Source organism: Emydura macquarii, unplaced genomic scaffold (assembly GCF_026122565.2).
Source record: "Emydura macquarii macquarii isolate MOO-44397 ecotype Brisbane River unplaced genomic scaffold, CSIRO-AGI_Emac_v2 contig_3692, whole genome shotgun sequence".
Lineage (NCBI taxonomy): Eukaryota > Metazoa > Chordata > Testudines > Chelidae > Emydura > Emydura macquarii.
In genome coordinates, this window is record NW_027133829.1 from 803,068 (window position 1) to 822,190 (window position 19,123).

The 19,123-nt window shown below is 39.1% G+C and overlaps 1 protein-coding gene across 2 annotated transcripts in view; it reads right to left on the minus strand.

The window, feature by feature from the left end:
* Positions 1-19,123, minus strand: part of ATRNL1 (attractin like 1) — a 944,263-nt gene that overhangs the window by 429,043 nt on the left and 496,097 nt on the right. For both annotated transcript variants that reach the window (XM_067537030.1, XM_067537032.1), the window contains exons 23-24: positions 18,540-18,618; positions 17,090-17,247 (exon numbers count right to left, since the gene is read on the minus strand). In XM_067537030.1, the coding sequence (XP_067393131.1) occupies positions 17,090-17,247; positions 18,540-18,618 (237 nt within the window). The remainder of the gene's footprint in view (positions 1-17,089; positions 17,248-18,539; positions 18,619-19,123) is intronic.

The following is a 19,123-nucleotide window of genomic DNA, read 5'->3' on the forward strand; positions in this document are numbered from 1 at the left end:
ACCCTGCCCCCATTTGTTGAGATAATTCATGGTGGTTGTATTGTCAATGAGCCATTTATAAGAGGGAGGAAGACATGGCAAGCTTTGTAAATTGCAAAAAGCTCCAGGACACTGATACGAAGCCTTCCTTACTATTCTGTCCACAAACCTTGAGTCCATGCACCATTCAGGTGAGCACCTCACCCAATTGTAGATGCACTGGTTACAACTGAATGGGACCCCTGAACATACGTTACATGGTCTCTTCTAAAGAATACAGGACCACGGGATCCACGGAATACAGGACCACGGAAATTTGGAGCAGCTTGTCCAAATGGTGTCTGCTATGTTGGTAGTCTGATGTTTGCCATGCTTATAGATAGCGAAAGCACAGCCTTGCATTCACAATACGTGCAGCCATGTAAACCTAGCAAGATGAGACACACTTGAGCCATGGTGGATGGGTGAGACCTGAGGCATGCATACAATTCACAAATAGTCCAAAACCTTTCCTGGGGATGGAAGGCCTTTGCTAATGGGGAGTTGAGTAAGGCCCTGATGAATTCAAGCCTATGTGTGAGAAATAACGTTGATTTCTCTTTGTTCAGGATAAGCCACAGACAGTCGAAGAGATGGAGAATAAATTGGCTTTAATGGAGGACCTGAAGATGGGATGTGCCTTGGAGAAGCCAATTGTCTAGGTAAGGCCAGACATGTATATTGTTCTCCTCTAGAATGCCGCCACCACCACTGCCAGGCATTTTGTGAACATGTGAGGAGCTGACCATAAGCCAAAGGGAAGTACAGTATGTCGATAATAATTGCCTGCTACCACAAATCTCAGAAATTTCCTATGACTTGGTAGCACTATGATCTGAAAGTGAGCATCATGAAAATCAAGGGCAGCAAACCAATTGTTTCAATCCAGGGAGGAAAGGCAGGTGCCGGAGAAACTATGCAAAATCTCAAATACTTGATAAATTTGAGACTGCAAAGGTCCAAAACGGGCATAAGGCGACCTTTTGATTTGGGGATGAGAAAATATCTTGAATAAACGCAACTTCCATGAAACAGAAAGGGAACTTCTTCTACTGCCTCTAAGGAGAGAAGAGTCTGGACCTCCTGAGTGAGCAGGTTTAAACTAATGTAAATGGTGGATTCTCTGCAACTTGAAGTCTTTAAACCATGATTTGAGGACTTCAGTAACTTAGCCAGAGGTTAGGGATCTATTACAGGAGTGAGTGGGTGAGGTTCTGTGGCCTGCAACGTGCAGGAGGTTAGATGATGATCATGATCTGATCTTAAAATTTGTGAGTCGGGTCCCTGAAAAGGCAAAGGGATTCAGGGTGGCGAGGAGGGGTGGAAGGGAATTGGATTGAACAACCCTGGCAGTTTCAGGGTACTTAGGACCCACTTGTCCAAATGAAGGAGCAATAGTAGGCAGATTGTGAATGAGTAGGTTGCTGTTCTCGCAGAAACAGTCAAAAGGCAGATTTTCCCACAGATGGCTGAGCCTGGGGCTGCTGACTGGAAACAGAGCCAAAGAACCATCTTATTTCAGGTTTATGCTTCTTGTTTGGCCTGTCAAATTTCCTGGGAGAACAGAGAGGCTGCCTATAGTATTGTTGGGAGTACTGGGTACACAGAGGTTTAGGTTGTCTTTTCTGGGATACAGGGACATAGACCCCTAAGGAACAGAGGGTTGCTCAGAAGTCTTTGAATGATTGTAACGTTTCATCAGTTTTATCTGAAAATAGGAAATGACCAAAGGGAAAGTCCTCTGTTGTATGTTGGGCCCACTGAAAAAATTATGCAGCAATGAGACTCTTTTCATTATTATTGCAGTCATCATAATTCTAGAGGAACCATACACAATGTCCAAGGCAGACTGAAGGGACATTTTCATGACCAGATGGCCCTCCACCAAGAAAGCTTTGACCATCTTCCCTGACATTTTCAGAAAGTTTATCAGAAAATTTAGACAGACTCCCATTTAAAAAGTCATATTTAACTGACAGTGCTTGCTGATTAGCTTTACACATTTGGAGAGATGAAGTGGAATAAATATTTTAACCCAATTCATCCAGCCTTTTGAGTTCTCTGTCCTTGGAGGCTTGACTTGAACATTCCTTGCCTTGATTTCTGATTGGCAACCGTAACCACTAGGGAATCGGGGGCCAGATAAGATCAAAAACCCTCACATTCCTGGGCAGGTCTTCTGGTAGTGTTTGTACATTTAGCTGTGGGAATCAATAAAGCTGGTGTGTTTTTATATGGCTTTTGCTGGCTCCAAAAGGGCTTGACTAATCAAAAGGGCTATCCTTCTGGGGGCTCTCTCTTGAAGAATGTCCAGGAGTTTGTAAATATTCTCTTGCATCAGCTTGGCTTGTATACTGATCACAAAGGCCATTCTCTCAAGTAAGTCCTGATAGGATTTAAAATGCTCTGGGATTGGTAAGGTAGAGTTCAGGACCACTAAATCCATCAGGGAGGATGAGAATAAATTGATCAGAGCGGATGTAGATTCTTGAGGGAAGGCTTGTTCCTCCAATAATGGCTCCTCCTTTTGGGGTGGTTGATTGGGGGTATAACATCCATCTGTGTTTCCAGTATATGAGGGTCTGTTGTGGACAGTTCCAGGGACCTTTTCTTTGACTGGGGCAGAGTCCATGATCTGGAGGATCTAGTGACTGCCAGGGATTCCTCATGAGCCAATGAAGAAGGGAGAAGGCAAAAGAGGCCAAAATGTCTCACCATTCTATCCTTACTGTATGATCAGTACTGATACCAGTACCAGGGTCTTCCACCTGAGGCATCCTGGATGATTTACTGGGCCTAGAGGGGAGTGCTGAAGATGTAGAGGACTCTGATCTGAACCCAGAAGAGCACTCAGGCATAGGTGGGGCTACTGGAAACTCCTGTCAGTCCAACTCACAGTTGGATAAAGAGAAAAAGTTAGTACCAACGGCAGCGCCACACTTAGCACTGAAAATGCTTCCTAATATGTAGCAGGTCTCACCTCTAAGTCCGGCACTAAAACAGGTTTCCCAGAAGTGCTTAAGTATGCCTGGGGTTGATATCCAGTCTGATAAAGACCCCGTTAGTGGAGCCATCAGAGCTGAAGTTGATGGCACATCCAGTGCTGGCATCGAACAGTGTTCCGGTACCAATGAGAAATGTGTCTGCATAACAGATGATGCCAAGGAGGGAGTTTTCAATTGAGCCTTAATCTGGTACTTATGCTGGTGCTGGCAACAGTCTTTGTCCAAGTGCTGAAAAAGTAGAGATCCTGTGAAGAGTTAGAGGTGGAAGCAGTCCAGCGGACCCTTGCATCAATGGTGAACCAGGGATGGACAGTTAAAGCAGGCACTTTCCCACATCATATGCCTGTGGGGTTGTTGGTACTGAAATTAACAGTGCTGAAATGATATCTGTCAGTATTGGACTCGACGGCTGTTGCATGGATGGTTCTGAAGTTGATGATATAGTACTCTCTCTCACCTTGATACCAGGGTGACAAGGGCAGATGGTATCCAGTGAATCTTGGCATTCCTTGGAGCCCCTCTTTGAGGTGGAAGACAAATCTCTCTTGGAGCCAGAATGGCTTCTGTCAATCTTCTGGGTCTTTTTGTGATGGACTGCAGGAGAAGGAAATAGATCTCTCTTCCTCAGAAAGGAATCAGAGTCCCAGGGACTGTCTGAGGCTTCTGTAGGGCTAGCAACCAAATGAGCACAGACCAAGTGAACCAGTGCCAATCCTGGAGGCTTGTTCCACAGGGTGTTACTTGAGGCATAAATCCCTGGAAATCTGTGTACACTTCTTGAAGGAGTGGCAGATGCTACACTTCTCTTTAATGTGTCTCTTACTGAGGCACAATAACCAACATGAGGAGGAGGGGTCACTACTGGGTATGGTCACACAGCACAAAGGGCAGTGCTTTAAGTCTGGGGAGTGCTGCATGCCCTCAGTGCCCAGCACCACTGATTAACTACACTACTAACAAATGAGTAAAAGAAAAACTGAAAAATACTACATAAAATCTAATTACAGGGAACTAACTTCTAACTACTTACAAATTGTAGATGCTTGCTGGCTAACTACGTTGCAGCGGGGAAAAAAAACCCATAAGGCAATTTGCCCAAGGAATTTTGACTCAGGCTACAGGCAGTAAGAAAGAACTGAGGGGTATGGGGGAAGCCCTGCCCTTATATAGCCTCAGAAGGGGGCCTGAGGATGCAAAGGGTTTATTGCACTGCCCCAACAGGTACTGTGTGCAAAACATTATGGCTCCAGGGCCAGAGTACACACATACCTGAGTGGAATACACATCTGCATCCACTTGAAGAAGAACATAACACTTGTGAAGCAAAAGCAGCAAATGTTTACATGGAAAAGACATATAACTAGCTTATATATTGGTTTTTGCACTTTACCATGGAAATGAACACACTGGCCAGAGTTGGAAAATTAATCCTTGACCTTTGAGAAAAACAAATACTGATCAGAGGATAAGGAGTTTGCCCCAGCTCTCTCAGCATGAAAGAAAGATGATGTAGATTAGGCCCCCAAGAACAGAGCGGAAAAGAGAGACTCATCCACTCTGAGACATATTTTCTAAAGAAGCCACCACAGTCCACACGCCAGGATCTCCCCCACCACATTTATGACCATTGAGAAAAGTTATTACAGACCTAGAGCCACAGTAACTTCTACTGACTGTATAGTGCTTGGCTGTTGAGGAGAGGAACTGGAGAGTGCAAGAATTGAAAATAAAGATAGACAGGAGGTAGTGAGCTATCTTTCTCCTCAGTGGTTCTGTAACATTCCCCCGTGGAACAAATGTATTTATTTCTGCGACCCAAACCCTCAATTTTAAATAACTCAGACAGCATTGGAGCCACTATCAGTGACATTCCGGGGCATTTTGGTTCAGCAGGCCATGTATATTTCATGCTGATACAGCTCTTAATCTTGGAATTTTTTTTTTTTTTTTTTTTTTAAATGTAGGACCAGGCTTCTGCACACTGTCATCTGCAGAAAAGTTTATTTTCTTCCTTTGCATTGTGCAAAAAATGCAATTGCTTTATTTTCTCATATGGAATCAGAAGCCCAGAACAAGTAAAATCTCTCTTCGAGCAATATTTCCTACTAAATTCTAAATGTTATAAATACAATTTGCTTAATTAACTACATAAGGGAAATGGAAATTATAGAAGAAAATCTCAAAATCTACTTGCAAAACATCAGAGACAGATAGCTTATATCTACAAATACTCTATCATCATATCTCTACTGTGTATTACAACTACCCATGGACAGTGCCTTGGTCTGTTTGGAGAATAAAAGCTATACAATTGGCACATCAGTTACAGGAGTTCTTATCTTAGACATTCAAATTATATGGAGATTAAAACTGTGCAGCATTGAAGACTAATTATCTCTTAATTAGGTGTTTTGGTTCCTTTTTAAACTATCAGCTAAACTGTTAATAATGCTTCTGCTCACTGAGAAGTAACAGCTCTCTCAACTATTTCAAAATTTACAGATATTCTTGATAGTCATATTGAACCTGTTGGTGGGGAGAAAAGGGTACTGGAAGAAAGCTGCATGCTAGCACCAGTTATGAAATACACATTTACTGGAGAAGTTTAGCAGTTAACACCACATTGTTGGAACCCATATACTAATTCATTTTAACACAAATTTTAAAAGCACTATCATTAGGTATCAAAGAAATAAAGGTGTTATCTAATCATCAGACAACTTGTGAATGAAGCCATCAAATTTTAGCAATGTTTCTGAATTTTCTCATGTTTCATCTGCTACTGTAGTGAAAATTATATCAAAAAATTTTATATTGGATGTGTTCATATTATGAATATTTTATGCAAAGAGCATAGAGTGTTATCTGTTATTGTCATAACTGGTATTATAACTAAAATGAAATTAATTATTATTACTATGAAGAGAAAATTTTCCCAATTTTAGGTTTCAGACTATATTTAAATGTATCAGAAAAAAGATAATAATCACTATAACTATGATACTACTCAGCATTTATATAGTAGTCTTTATCTCCATTATCTAATCATATTAATCAAAATTTAAAAAGATGTATTTTTAATAATGTGTCTATACAATATACATTTTCAATTATATATAATGTGAAATTTAGTGGAAAATTGATGGTTGTGCAATTTAAGGCCCTAGTCCTGCAAGGTGTTCCACACAGGCAAATCCTTACCCTGTTATTGGAGTCCCATTGAGTTCAGAGCTTCAACCCCCACCCCCCACGCCATGGTTCTTCTTCTACCAGTGATTAATGGAAACATTTGCCAGAACAATATTCACTTATGAATTTTTAAAAATGAAAAACTATCTTTGCAAAATGTTTCCATATAGATTTTTACTAGATATAAACCCATGGTTCTTCTTATAATATATATCTGGATTTTTGCTTTTTGTTTGTTTGTTTTTAATATGCCAAGAAAGAGTTAAGTGACCCTCTTCAGTGGAATCATCAAGAGGTGTGCACAACATGTGTAACTGTCATTTTATTATTGTAACTCCTATGCTTCCTTAACCCAACTTCCTTCCCCCCATCCCTCATCTTGTTTTTATTCTCATCCATGACACATCTAAAATTAAATTTTAAATTCCTCGTGGCACATATAATGACTTATTTGTTCTTCATAGGGGCCAGGACACTTTTGGACATCATAACAATCAAATAAATGACAATAATAATACATTTTAAGTGGCTTTAAAATTATGACCTTAAACAATGGTTTCCCATTGACACTGAAAGTCATATTTAAATGTTGAAAATTCATTTTTATTCCATGTCACTGAGCCCTTTTTTGATAAGAAATTTAGTTCTACAAAGGTCCAGGTCCTGCAAGGTGTTGGTTTCCTCAACACCCATTGACTTTAATGGGATTTGAGTGTATTCAGCACCTCAGAGGAAGTGTTTAGCTCTTTGCAGAACTGGGCCCAAATTGTCTATCAGCCTGGTTATGGAATTTTGTATATTTTGTTTGCATCCCACTTCTAATGTTATTAGAAGATTGATACTTCATTACAGTCAATATAAAAATTGAAGTCATTTTAGGAAGCTAATGTGTCCTACAATTACATTATCAATACCCACTTGGTATTTCAAGAATTAAAATGACCTCACACATAGCCATATGCATTCATTAGGTAACCTCTCTGAAAACCAATAAGGTACTTTAGAAACTGAACCTTTTGCTATAAATCACAGTTATCAGACTGATGTATGCAACAATCGCTGGGAAGAAGTTCTGTACTGACAAAGATACTTTTCACATTTTCAAGTGAAAAATTCCATCCAATGACCTTTGCAAAATTCTAAATCAGCTTATAATACAAAAACACTTATGTTTTCATTTTAATTAATTGACTTTGTGGTACATCATTAACAAAAAGATTGTTTTAACTCCTCATGGCAGATACTGACAACTTCTATTCCTCAGAGCTCTTACATCAGTATTTGTCAGTCAAGAACATTAAATATTCAAAATTAACTCCAAAACAAAGAATGCTAAAATAATTAAATATGCTACACAGAGTAAATTTTATTCTGAGGACAGATGTGCTTCTTGACTTTTATTAAGCTGCTTCTTCAATTGTAAGATTCAGATTATTAACATGGAAAATAAAATCTTGAGAGATTTGAAAGAGAAAACAGTGTCACCAAAAGACTACTGATTTTCTCTCTTTCTTTTTTAAATATAACACCATAGAAATCTGTTATGTGAAGTAGTCCAGTGTCTAAAGCATGATACAACATCCTTAGCTTCCTCTTTGCATACAAATACAATACAAAACAAATCTATAACTATAATTAGATTCATTCCTTTTCACTGCTTTTGAAACTAATGCAGGACGCCAATAATTTTTTTTTAATTCAGAAGCAAGAAAAACTAATGCAGGACGCCAATAATTTTTTTTTAATTCAGAATACAGAAAAAGAACCAAATAACATACTAGTAAAACTTTCAACAAGTTTCCTTTGACTGATTAAATTAATTTTTTACAATACACTGGAGCATTCTAACTTCATTTTAACATGTCCAATTTCACTGTCAGAGTAATTGCTCAATGAAATAGTGTTGGGGAAACATAACTCAGAGGGCTGTTTTTCTGCGAAAAGAATGAATAACTAAGCATTATTTCAAAATTACATAGTTTCTTTAGGAAGGATTTGCACACAGAAAAGGGGTAGCTAATAACGATGACTTCTGAATACATCTTCTTTATGAAATGTAGTGCTTTGCCAGCTGGGGAACACTGCCCTGCCAAACACAGCCCAGACACTTGAGACCCTTATATTTATCTTGGGCCGTGTGCCTGATAGCTGATGGAAAGGTCTGCTCTTCAGTGAAGCCTTTATTCTGGCTTCTTTCTGAGCACTTGCATCTGAATGGACTATTTCTGGACTCAGTCTGAGACCCTTTCAGCTGAACACTGGCCACTGGGTAATTAGTGTTTTCATCTGCAAATAATGATCAGTGTGGTATGGCGTCACAGGTTAGAGACCATGCCGCTTTCCCCATGTTGGCATTATGATATACATAGCAGCACATACTCTTCTGGAACTGACCACAACACTGGCACTCATTATGGGTCCCTGAGGGGGGAACTCTAACTTTTGAGGCACAGGTCCAGCTCGTGTCCCTAGTTGCTTCCACAATGGGTGTGTAGAAGTGCAGGCAATTCTGACAGGGTAGATAGATCCCAGAGAGCAACTAATCAGGAGGTAGCAAAGCTACTACCTGCCCTTAAAAACAAAGAAGGATGATGCTCACTGAATGAGCAACTAGATATTTCTCTATACAAATAATGTAGTTTGGGAACTGTAGCTTCAGATTACATCTCCATGGGGTCCTAGACACATAATGGGTGCCTTCAGGCTCTACATTGGCCAACGGCTGCAATTTAGCAATAGAGTCTGAATAAAACTTGAATTTCAATAAAAGTTGCATCCTTCAAATTCCATTACCAGAGAGAGGATTTTGTGTTCTTTCCACATCATCCAGACTGATATCAGCAAGTAAGTTGCTTAAGATGTTACAAAAAGAATCACCTAGTTTTCACAAACCATTTTCTGGATAGCACCTCTAGCGCATGACCTCTGAAGATATCACACAGTAAAATTGTATGTAGGAACCTCAGGGTAAGAAAGAGGATGCCAGCAAATTACAAGCTGGGAGGTTCCCAGAGGATATGGATTTATTTTTTAAATCTCAGAAGGCATACAAATGTTTCTCCAGATCATTAATACTAGAAAACTAATTTTTACATTGTGTGCTCAGTCATGCAGAAAGAACTAAGACCAATATATGTTGAACTTTATTACAGATCTTTCTTTTACGTTTTAAGTAAACATCATTAAAAGTTCTGCAAATAACTTATTATACTTTTCATTGTCACTTTACATTTTTGTTTGAGTCTTTATCCTGGACAAATTTTGACCTATGATTCATGCACAGAACTCCCATGACAGTCAGTAGGAATCCTACATGTAGATCACAGAATAAATGTTGGCCATTAAGAGTACTTAATGATACATGTTCCATACTCCGACAATGAGCACGTTCCATACTCAGACAATTTGATGATGATGATAATGATTGATGAAGACAAAAAATAAAAAAGACTGGAAAGTGCAAACTGTATGACATAATAATCTAATTGGTTTTGAAACACCACGATAGACATACTTGTGTCTTATGTCTTTTAGTCATATGAGTCAAAGCCTTATATTATCAGAGAACAGTCTGGGTTCTCAGGAGCTTCCAGAATGCCTGTTTTTCACCACTGGTCTGTAGTACAAGCCAGTAACAACCAGGCATAGAGGTCCCAATTCATGGAACTGGCTGTGGCATTTGAAGGTGACACTGCATTACCTATAAAAACCGCAGGGGAATTAAACTTGATTCACCATCTGCCCCAGAGGACAATTAATTAATGACTTCAATGATCCCAATTTACATTCTGGCAGGTATGCTTCCTTTGGCTGCTCTGTGGCCATTGGACAGGCAGATGAGTACATGTATTAATAATGAAGCATAATGAAGTCTGAGTTTCACCTTTGAGTAGTCCCATCCAGGTGATTTTGGCTTGACAGGGTTTATTGCAATGATTAATTTTATCTTGGCAAAGCCATGCCCATATGCAGTGTAATCCTATATGCTGCTCTCAAGAAGTTATTTCTTGAATGCACATATTACAGAAGCAAGGGCTGGATTCAGTAACTCACTACTTAAAGGCTTTCTGTTTTGGGGGTTTAAGGACATATGAATACGACAGACAGCTGGCTTCAGACACCAACTGTGCCTGGAGCCTACTGACATCTTTCCAGCAACTAGCCATCAAGTTAACAGTCCTTCAGGCTGATGAAAATATCCTCAGCAGTTTTACGATATCTCTGTGTTGAACTGGATTCAGAGGCCAGCACACCGACCAGAAAGGATCACAAAGCTTATGGCTTTAGTTTAGGATGCACTGAATTCAAAAAGTCGAGTCACTTGCAGTTCCTCCTAGGATCCCCACATTTTTTATGTCAGGAAGCTGCTCCAGGTTGGGTATTTTTCTTTCAGCTGGGTTCAGTAATCAGGGTGGTTGGTTCTCAGTCAGCAATATTATACTCTGACTTAGAAAATAAAAAATGTGATGGCATATTTTTGCAAAGTTTCACTGGAGCATCACTATGAAAATCAGAATGGGGCCTTCTGAGCCACTCGTGATGCCAGAGTTCCTACGGACGTGTAGGTGATTTACAGTCTGTAGTTTGATAGAGAGATTGGTTATTCCACAGAAATGAAGTTTTGATTTCCCAATTATTTTTTTCTTTCAGATTTGATCTTAAGTGGCAGCAGTCTGGTTGATATAGGAGGAATATTTTGTTGTGTCCACACATGCCTATTTCCATGAAAACAGCAAAGATGATGTCCAAAATCTGGAAAGTCACTCTGATAAGGTACCAGAGCACCTATAATTTCTAACAGCCTTTTTCAAAGCAGTGAGAGTCAGTTTAGTTACTTATGAGCATTTTTATTGATTTATCAAGACCTGCGATGCCTATCTGTGATTTCTTTTGAGTATTTGGTGGGTTATCCTGCATTTACTTCTCTCAAAAATTGATTAAATGGTTACTTACCACACATTAACTAAAATTCTTTGAGATTTTTATCCATAGATATTCCACTCTTGCTGCACAAGCATCAAATGCGCTCAAATTTTGATTCTTTTGGCCAGCAATGGTCCTTGGGGCTATGTTTGTGTGCAAAGTGGCCTTGTGCCCCTGACTGAAAGCATAAATGGCAAGGGCTAGAATTTGCTCCTCCCTGATTTCTGCTATAAAACATTACTTTGTTGCTGTCTGTTATGATCTCAATAGTTAGCTATCCCAGTATGGGAAGGAATGCTGTGCAAATCAGATGAATAGCTCTCAGTTCTAGAATATGTATGCACAGGATAGCTTCTTGAGGAGACCAGAGTCCTAATATCTGGAGACAGTCTAGGTGAGGTCCCCACCCTAGAATGGAGACTTCTATCACCACCATCTTGGATGGCAATAGTGGACAGTAGGGTATCCCCTCGGATACCTTTAGAGGATCATTCCACAGGCTTAAATTATGAGAGCACTCCTGGCAGTAGTGTTGGAACAATTTTTATAGTGGGGATGCTGAAGGCAGAAACCATGTATTTGGGTGGTTGTTACTACTTCAAGCCAGGGGGTGCTACTGCACCCCCTGCACCCCTAGTTCCAGCACCTATGACTCCTGAGGGAAACTGCATGCTTATGATATCTGAACTGGGCAGATATCTGAAGATACAAAAGATGTGGGCGCTGGACTGGATGGCTTCTTGAGGTCCCTTCCAACCCTACATTTCTATGATTCTATGATATCTCTGGAGCAGATATACAGATTTCAACCACCCTTACATGCAGCAAAGTTGAAGTTTGGCATGCTGTGTTATGTATAAGCAGCAGGCTATGTGCCCTAGAAGTCTGAGTCAGGATCTTACTAATATTTGTGGATGAGCTTGAAGCTGACTGACAAGATCTACAATGGTGTTGAATCTGTCTTGAGGTAGATACGTTTTTACAACTGTTGAATCTATCTCTGTTTTTATTAATTCTATCCTCTGGGTAGGTACTAACAGTGACTTCTCTTTGCTGCAACTCAGTCCCAGGGAGGCAAAGAGCTGAAATATTTGATGAACGGAGTCGGTCACATGTTGTCAAGATTTCCCTCAAATGAGCCAGTTGTCAAGGTATGGGAAATCTTGACCCATTTTTTCAAGTGACATGCCACCACCATCAGGCATTAGGTGAAGGCCCTTGATGCTGTTGATATACCAAATGACATCTATTGAAAAGGAAATTCCCCACTTGGAGCCTCAGGTATTTCCTGTGAGTAAGATAGACTGCTATATGAAAAAAGGCATTTTGGATGTTGACTGCTGTGTACCAGTCCTGTGGATCTAGGGAAGGCTCAGTACAGGGTAATTTGGTGGGGTTTAGAGGCCTCTCATGTTCAAAAGCCCAGACTAGATGATTCATTGATCCTTTCTGGACCTAAACTTATGACTCCTGGAGACCAATACATACATGTTAGATGTAGTATACACCACTTTAATAGGCATGATATTCATGGTACTAATACAACATACATCTATCTATTTAGCTAGAAGTTATGTTAGCTGAATTTATTATGCTTTTCCCACAAATGTGTTCATTCATGTAAGCATCCCACAACACTTTGCAAAACTGCAGTCAGCTGTGGCATTAGAAAACAGGAAACTTGTCAAAGCAAAGTTGCATAAATACTTTGCACCGAGTACAGTTAGGGAGTACTTTCATGGCTTATCAACACTTGGAAAGTAGTATTCAAAACGAGATATTGGAAAATATGGGGAGATACCAAGGACAAAGCTGCACAAACAAGTGAATTAAACTTTAAGGCAGGGGTGTCAAACATACGGCCCGCCAACCTCTTTGGTCCAGCCCCTGGTGGCAGCACGTGCTGCTGCAACATCTCATGGCGTTGTACTCTCTGGCAGCGTCGAGCGCTGCCGCCAGAGAGTACAATGCTGCGAGAAGTCGCGGTGGCGCACGCTGCCGCCAGAGGGTACAACACCGCGAGATGTCGCGACAGCGTGCGCTGCCGCCAGAGAGTAAGACACCATGAAATCTCGTGGTGTTGCGCGCTGCTGCCAGAGGGTACAACACTGAGAGATGTCGCAACAGTGTGCGCTGCCGCCAGAGAGTAAGACACCATGAGATCTCATGGTGTTGCGCGTTGTCACGAGATCTGTGTACTCTGGAGGCAGTGCGTGGAGCGCTGTGTGCACAACAGCGCTCCAAAAGTGCCTAGTAGTTCGATTTATGGTATGTATGGCCCACATGAAGTACATTTAATTCAAATCTGGCCTACCATAGCAAATGAGTTTGACACCCCTGCTTTAAGGGATGGGTAAAGAGATTTGTAACTTATAAAATCATACTAGAAATACTAATAGCTGAAATGCGTATCTTTGAAGCACACCTTCCATATAAGGTAAACAAGCTGCAATAATCTGCTTCCCAGAAGGAGGCATGTAAGTCTCCTTTTCATCTTGTACTGCTTTGTCTTTAGACAATAAATTTGGCTATATTTGGTCTCGAACATTTTTAAGAACAAGCTGTGATTATTGTAAACAATTGGCTAGATCTTGTAATCAATACTCTAAAGCATATTCCAATTCTAGAAGCAGAGCAGTTACAATTGGAGTCCTACATAAATTTCAGTTTATAATGTGGCTAGTCCTGCCAAGGTGCTCAGCACTGTACTGGGGTCGCAGCCAGTAAAGGAGATGGTATCTTTGCCACAGATGAAAGTAGTGGTGATTTAGACTGCATCAGGACACTAAGATTACTTGGTATTGTAAAAGTTTTCGCAAATAAGAATGGCAGTAGTGTCTGAAATGGACAGAAGCCATCTGTACTGGAGTGGTGGGTACTGAAGTTGCCAGTATCAAAAGGCTCTGTGTTGAAGGATCAATACTGGGTGACACCTGAAGCTTGACTGAGCAACTTCAGAGGCACAATGACCAATGCCTGAGAAGACCAATTGACAGACAGACCAATTTTAAGCATTGCGCCTTCTATAGAAAAAGGCAGGATGAGAAGATCTTTGCCTTTTCTTGCTAGACCTGGAGAGGGTGACCTAAATCTTTGCCCCTTAGCAGAATAGTGCTCCTTCCTCCCAACAGGAATAGGCACCTTGTATTCCCATCATTAAGCAGCATCACTGCATCACAGGATAGGCAGATTTTGAACCCAGGAGACTTCGGTTCTGCCATAAGGGCTGGATGTGATGTAATACTGGGAAAATCACAGTAGAGAAATTAAGAAACTCTTGGGTTTTTTTGTTTTTATAATAAAGGGCATAAAAGACTCACCAACTCTGACTTACCGACACTAAACCTTTCAACAACTATTTACACTACAAAGGGTTAGTTGCACAGTGAGCAAGAGACCCAGAAACTACTAGCCACAGGAATAAAAAGAAACTGAGGAGTGGTTCGGGCTGGTCCACTCTTTATGCCCATGGGTTGGAGGGGGCACAAGGACATCTAGGGAACAGGTGCAACTCCAACAAACACTGCTGTCAAAAAAAAAGTGAGCATGAGCATATGGGACACACGCACTCCAGGAGTGGAAAATATTTGGACAAGCACTCAGAGAAAAAGAGAGAGTTTCAGGGGATTTATTTACTCCAAGAGTATCCCCAGCTAGGGTGGTTTGCCCAGACTCTAGGGCTACGTCTTCACTGACGGCAGCAAATTCGCTGCTGTCAGATCGATTTCTCTGGATCGACTGAGTGGTCAGTGAAGACCCACTCAGTCGATCCAGAAATCGACATATTAAAACCACCTTCTTAAGTGGCGTAGCGCTGCGTCGACGGGAACGTGGTTCCTGTCAGCGCAGTGCAGTGAAGATGGCACGCAGAAGAGAAGCAGAGGAGTCGACGGGAGTTACACAAGTTTTTTGCGTAACTCCGGTCGACTGCTGCTGAACCTCGGAGGTAAGTGTAGACAGGGCCTAGATTGTTAATGCTTGGAGAGGGGAGAATACTAACATTCTTATCAGTTTGCAGTGGTACTTAAAAATAAGGTCTCACTCACAGGGCAAGACCCCTCATTCATTTACAAATCAGGTGGCAGCCATGCTTGATATGACCACATTAGCAATTCCAGGATTTGGTAATTTTCAATTTTCTCTCTTACATCAGTGTGCCCAAGGTTGAGAGCAGAACATGGATGAGACAAGCAGGTACTTTCAGGTACTGATTTTGTCTTTTGGTTTCTTCATCCTCAAGACTGTGAGGTATTGTGTCCCCTGAGAGAGCACAGAATTCACGGAAAGCTGGCATAGTAAGAGATGAACATTATAGGATTATGTCTTCTTAATAGTATTTTTCTTAGAAGGGTGATTCAGGTATCCTCAGATCTTGCAGCATAAGAGAAGAAATGATGGGTGACTCATAAACAGGTTATATTATTTAAGAATGCTATTATGTGGGATTTATGGCAGAAGAGGCAGTCTCATATTCACACAATAGGATTAGTGGATGGGAGAGAATGCCTGACTAAGGTAAACACCTAAAAGAAAGGGGTTAACTGTGAGATAGTTTTTGCTGGGTCTTGGGGGATATGCTTATGAGAGATAGCCAGATATTATACAATGCACACAAACTTTTACAGAAAAAGGGGGTTTACCTGTGTCACACTGGAGACAATATATTTATATCTAATGTTCACAAATTATTAAGGGAATTTTAGGGTCACCCAGTGCTGGAAAACTTATAAGCTAAATGGTGCCATTTCTGTGCCAGGTTCCTTTATGGTTTGAAAGTAACTGTTTTAGTCCAGCGTCCTGAATTTAGGCTCAGTCAGGTAATTAGGGGCTACTTAGATGATGATTATTTCATGGGTGGGTGAAACAGCCTTTGTATTGGATAATCCTATCTTGCATACCCAATTTTTTCAATTTGGAAACGGTGAGATGCTTGTAGTGATGGGTGCTATGTTCTTGGTTGATTTGTGGCAGTACTGCTAGCAGGAAGTTTGGGTCTGTTGTGATTGCTTAGGTAAAACTCAAAGGACTTGTTAAAGTCACATATGGCTTTCCAATTTACTCTAAAAATAATTCTTTAATGAAACTGAGGCTGCAAGCCTTTCCTCCAGAAACCTTCTGAAATGGTCCTCTGTGGGTTGGGGGACAGACACTCAGTAATCTCATATGCAGCTATATTAATGATAGCTAGAAAGAACTCTGAAGTTTCTAGCAAAACACACACAACAGTATAACAACTATGGAAGAATCTCACACCTTACAGAGGACTCAATCCTATAAAATACTCAGTGCCATCAATTCCCACTGATATCACTAGAAATTCAGAGTATTAAACACCTCACTGGCTTAAGTCCCAAAAGAGAAAATGACTTCTAACTGAATACATTTTTACCAAATGTTACATGACTCTCTCACCAGCAAAAGTTTATCCACTAAAAGATATTACCGCACCCACCACCTTGTCTCTCTAATATCCTGGGACCAGCACAGCTACAACACTGAATATAACTATTAAAGCTGTCACTCTATAGTACAGCACAGACTAAACGTTAACCAATTAAAATAAAATTAGTAAGAAAGCTAATGGTTTACAAAAAACTAATCAGAACATATATTGTTGTTATGCATTAATTTTTACCTTGAGGATACAATTGAGGATTAAAAATCTCATTCATTTTAAACAAACATTTGTAAACAAAATAGCCCTCAATACAAATGTCATAATTAATGGAACATAAATAAACAGAAGTAATTACTTGTTAAATCATTAGTCATTGGAGGTACTCCAGTTTGTAGAAAGACTAAATATATACAACAAATCATACCCTTGAGAATATATTGTATACATAAGAATCATTTGTGCATTCTCAGTAGCAGTGAAAATATTCATTTAAGTAATGAAACCAAACCTTGCACAATCACCAGAATTAGTAAATTGCTTAAGATTTACAACTAACCTGTATTTTGATTGGCCATGAAAAATTGCTGACATATACATAGAAAGTGATGTTTGGGTTACTCCGAAAGTTGAATTTTTCACAGGAAAAGCTATCTCTATATTCCTTTATATTAGCCTTGGAAACAACAGGAATCTCTTCTCCAGATATTGTTCCTGCTAAAAATATAAATAAATATTAAATTATCATAAAAGGGGCCAAAGTAAGTTTGCTCGGGCAACTGTAATTTAACTTTAATTTGGAGGGCTTGACATTGCAACTTAAATATTCTTTTATCTTTTTTTCTATATATTATACATTAAACATACAAGTATATTACACACACACACACACAAAATTCACACACACTCCTATGCCAATTTCAAAAGATTATGAATGACTGATAAAACTGATGGAAGATGTACTTTGATATGAATTTTACAGCAAATTTATCTCAGTTAACTATACAGCTAATACAGTTTCTTCTAATAATTTACATCCCATTTCAATAAAAATTCATAAGTTACTAATGTGTGGAAAGTCAATTTGTCTACATTTTAAAATATTGCTATAGTGTTTCAACTGGTCTTAGAAACTGGAATAATAAACCAGATATATCATTTATTGTAAACCATAAGGCTTCTCACCAATTCTGTTTGAGCAGGGCATTGCTGACGTAGTGAAGTAAAAGAGATGATCATGGAAAATATAGAATTTGCTAGCAAAGGTATGTTAAAACAAAGCTTTCAAGACCTCCCATAAAATACTGTTAGATGCAACTAAGTGCAAAAATTCTTGAGAATATGTAAATTCTTAAACCATCTTTAAAGGCCTAGTTTTATTCTTTTTAAAAAATTGTACAATTTAGCTTGTAAGCATTGTGCTTCTCCTTGGATATATTTTCAGAAAGTCAGCATAACCAATTCATGGAAATTCCCTAAATAAAGCTTTTCTTCCTCTTTATTAAAGGAAAAGGCATAATGGGGTTCAAAGTTTGGAAAAAAAACAGATAAGCAACTCCTTTTATCAGCATTCACAGATGAATTTTATTGTTTGATATCAATGTTAAGGTTAATAATTAATTTTTTAGCTTGAACACTAAAACAAAGAAATTAAAATCTCAGTCTCCACAGTAGTTTGGGAAGTAATTTATCTTAATTAAAATCACAGCATTTCATAACACTGCCATTTAAAAAATTTAAATAGAGTACAAGCTTTTGCTACCAAAGTAATTTTAATTGAATAGAAGAGAAAGTTAACATGTTAATGAAGCTTTGTTCAGATTACAAATTATTATCTGAATTTAGAGTAATATTATTAATAATAGTATAATGATAATGGCAAAAGAATACATTTTATAAAATTTTATTACTGAAATTAGCAACAAAGAGGACAATTATGTTAAAATAGCTTAAAGGATCAGTTCTTGAGACCATACAGGGCAAAGACATCATGCAAAATGCTTCCTTACCTGTAGAACCAATAGACCACGTGATATTGAGGTTAAAGTTGTTGGATGCATTAATTGATATATCCAAATTTTTATTTGACTAGATATAAAGAAAAAGTAACATTAAAATGATTATATAAGAATTGTACTGCCTAATGCATTGAATGTACCTCTAGTATACATAATTAAATAAAACTTTTTAATTCTCTCCCTTTTTCAAATATCTACTGCAAACACTGGGCCCAGTGAAGTCAAGAGCAAAACTCACATTGGCAGGACATGACTCTGAGATATAACTTTAATCAATTATCCTTTTTATACTGCAGTCTAAGTCAAGAAACAATAACTAATTTTAGAAAATTAAAAAACTCAGTCTCTATATGAATAAGTTCCCATAAAATATTAATTAAAATTACTTGTCTTGCTCAAAGATTTGTTAGTAAAGGATATTGTCACATATTTCATCCAGTCTATTCTTAAGTGATCCCAGTTAGTGGGTTTCCATCACTTTCTTTGGTAGACTATATGCTGTAGTACCCTTCACTTTTAGAAAATGTTTTCTGACTCACACACAAAACTAACTTTGAGATAAATTTGCTCAGATT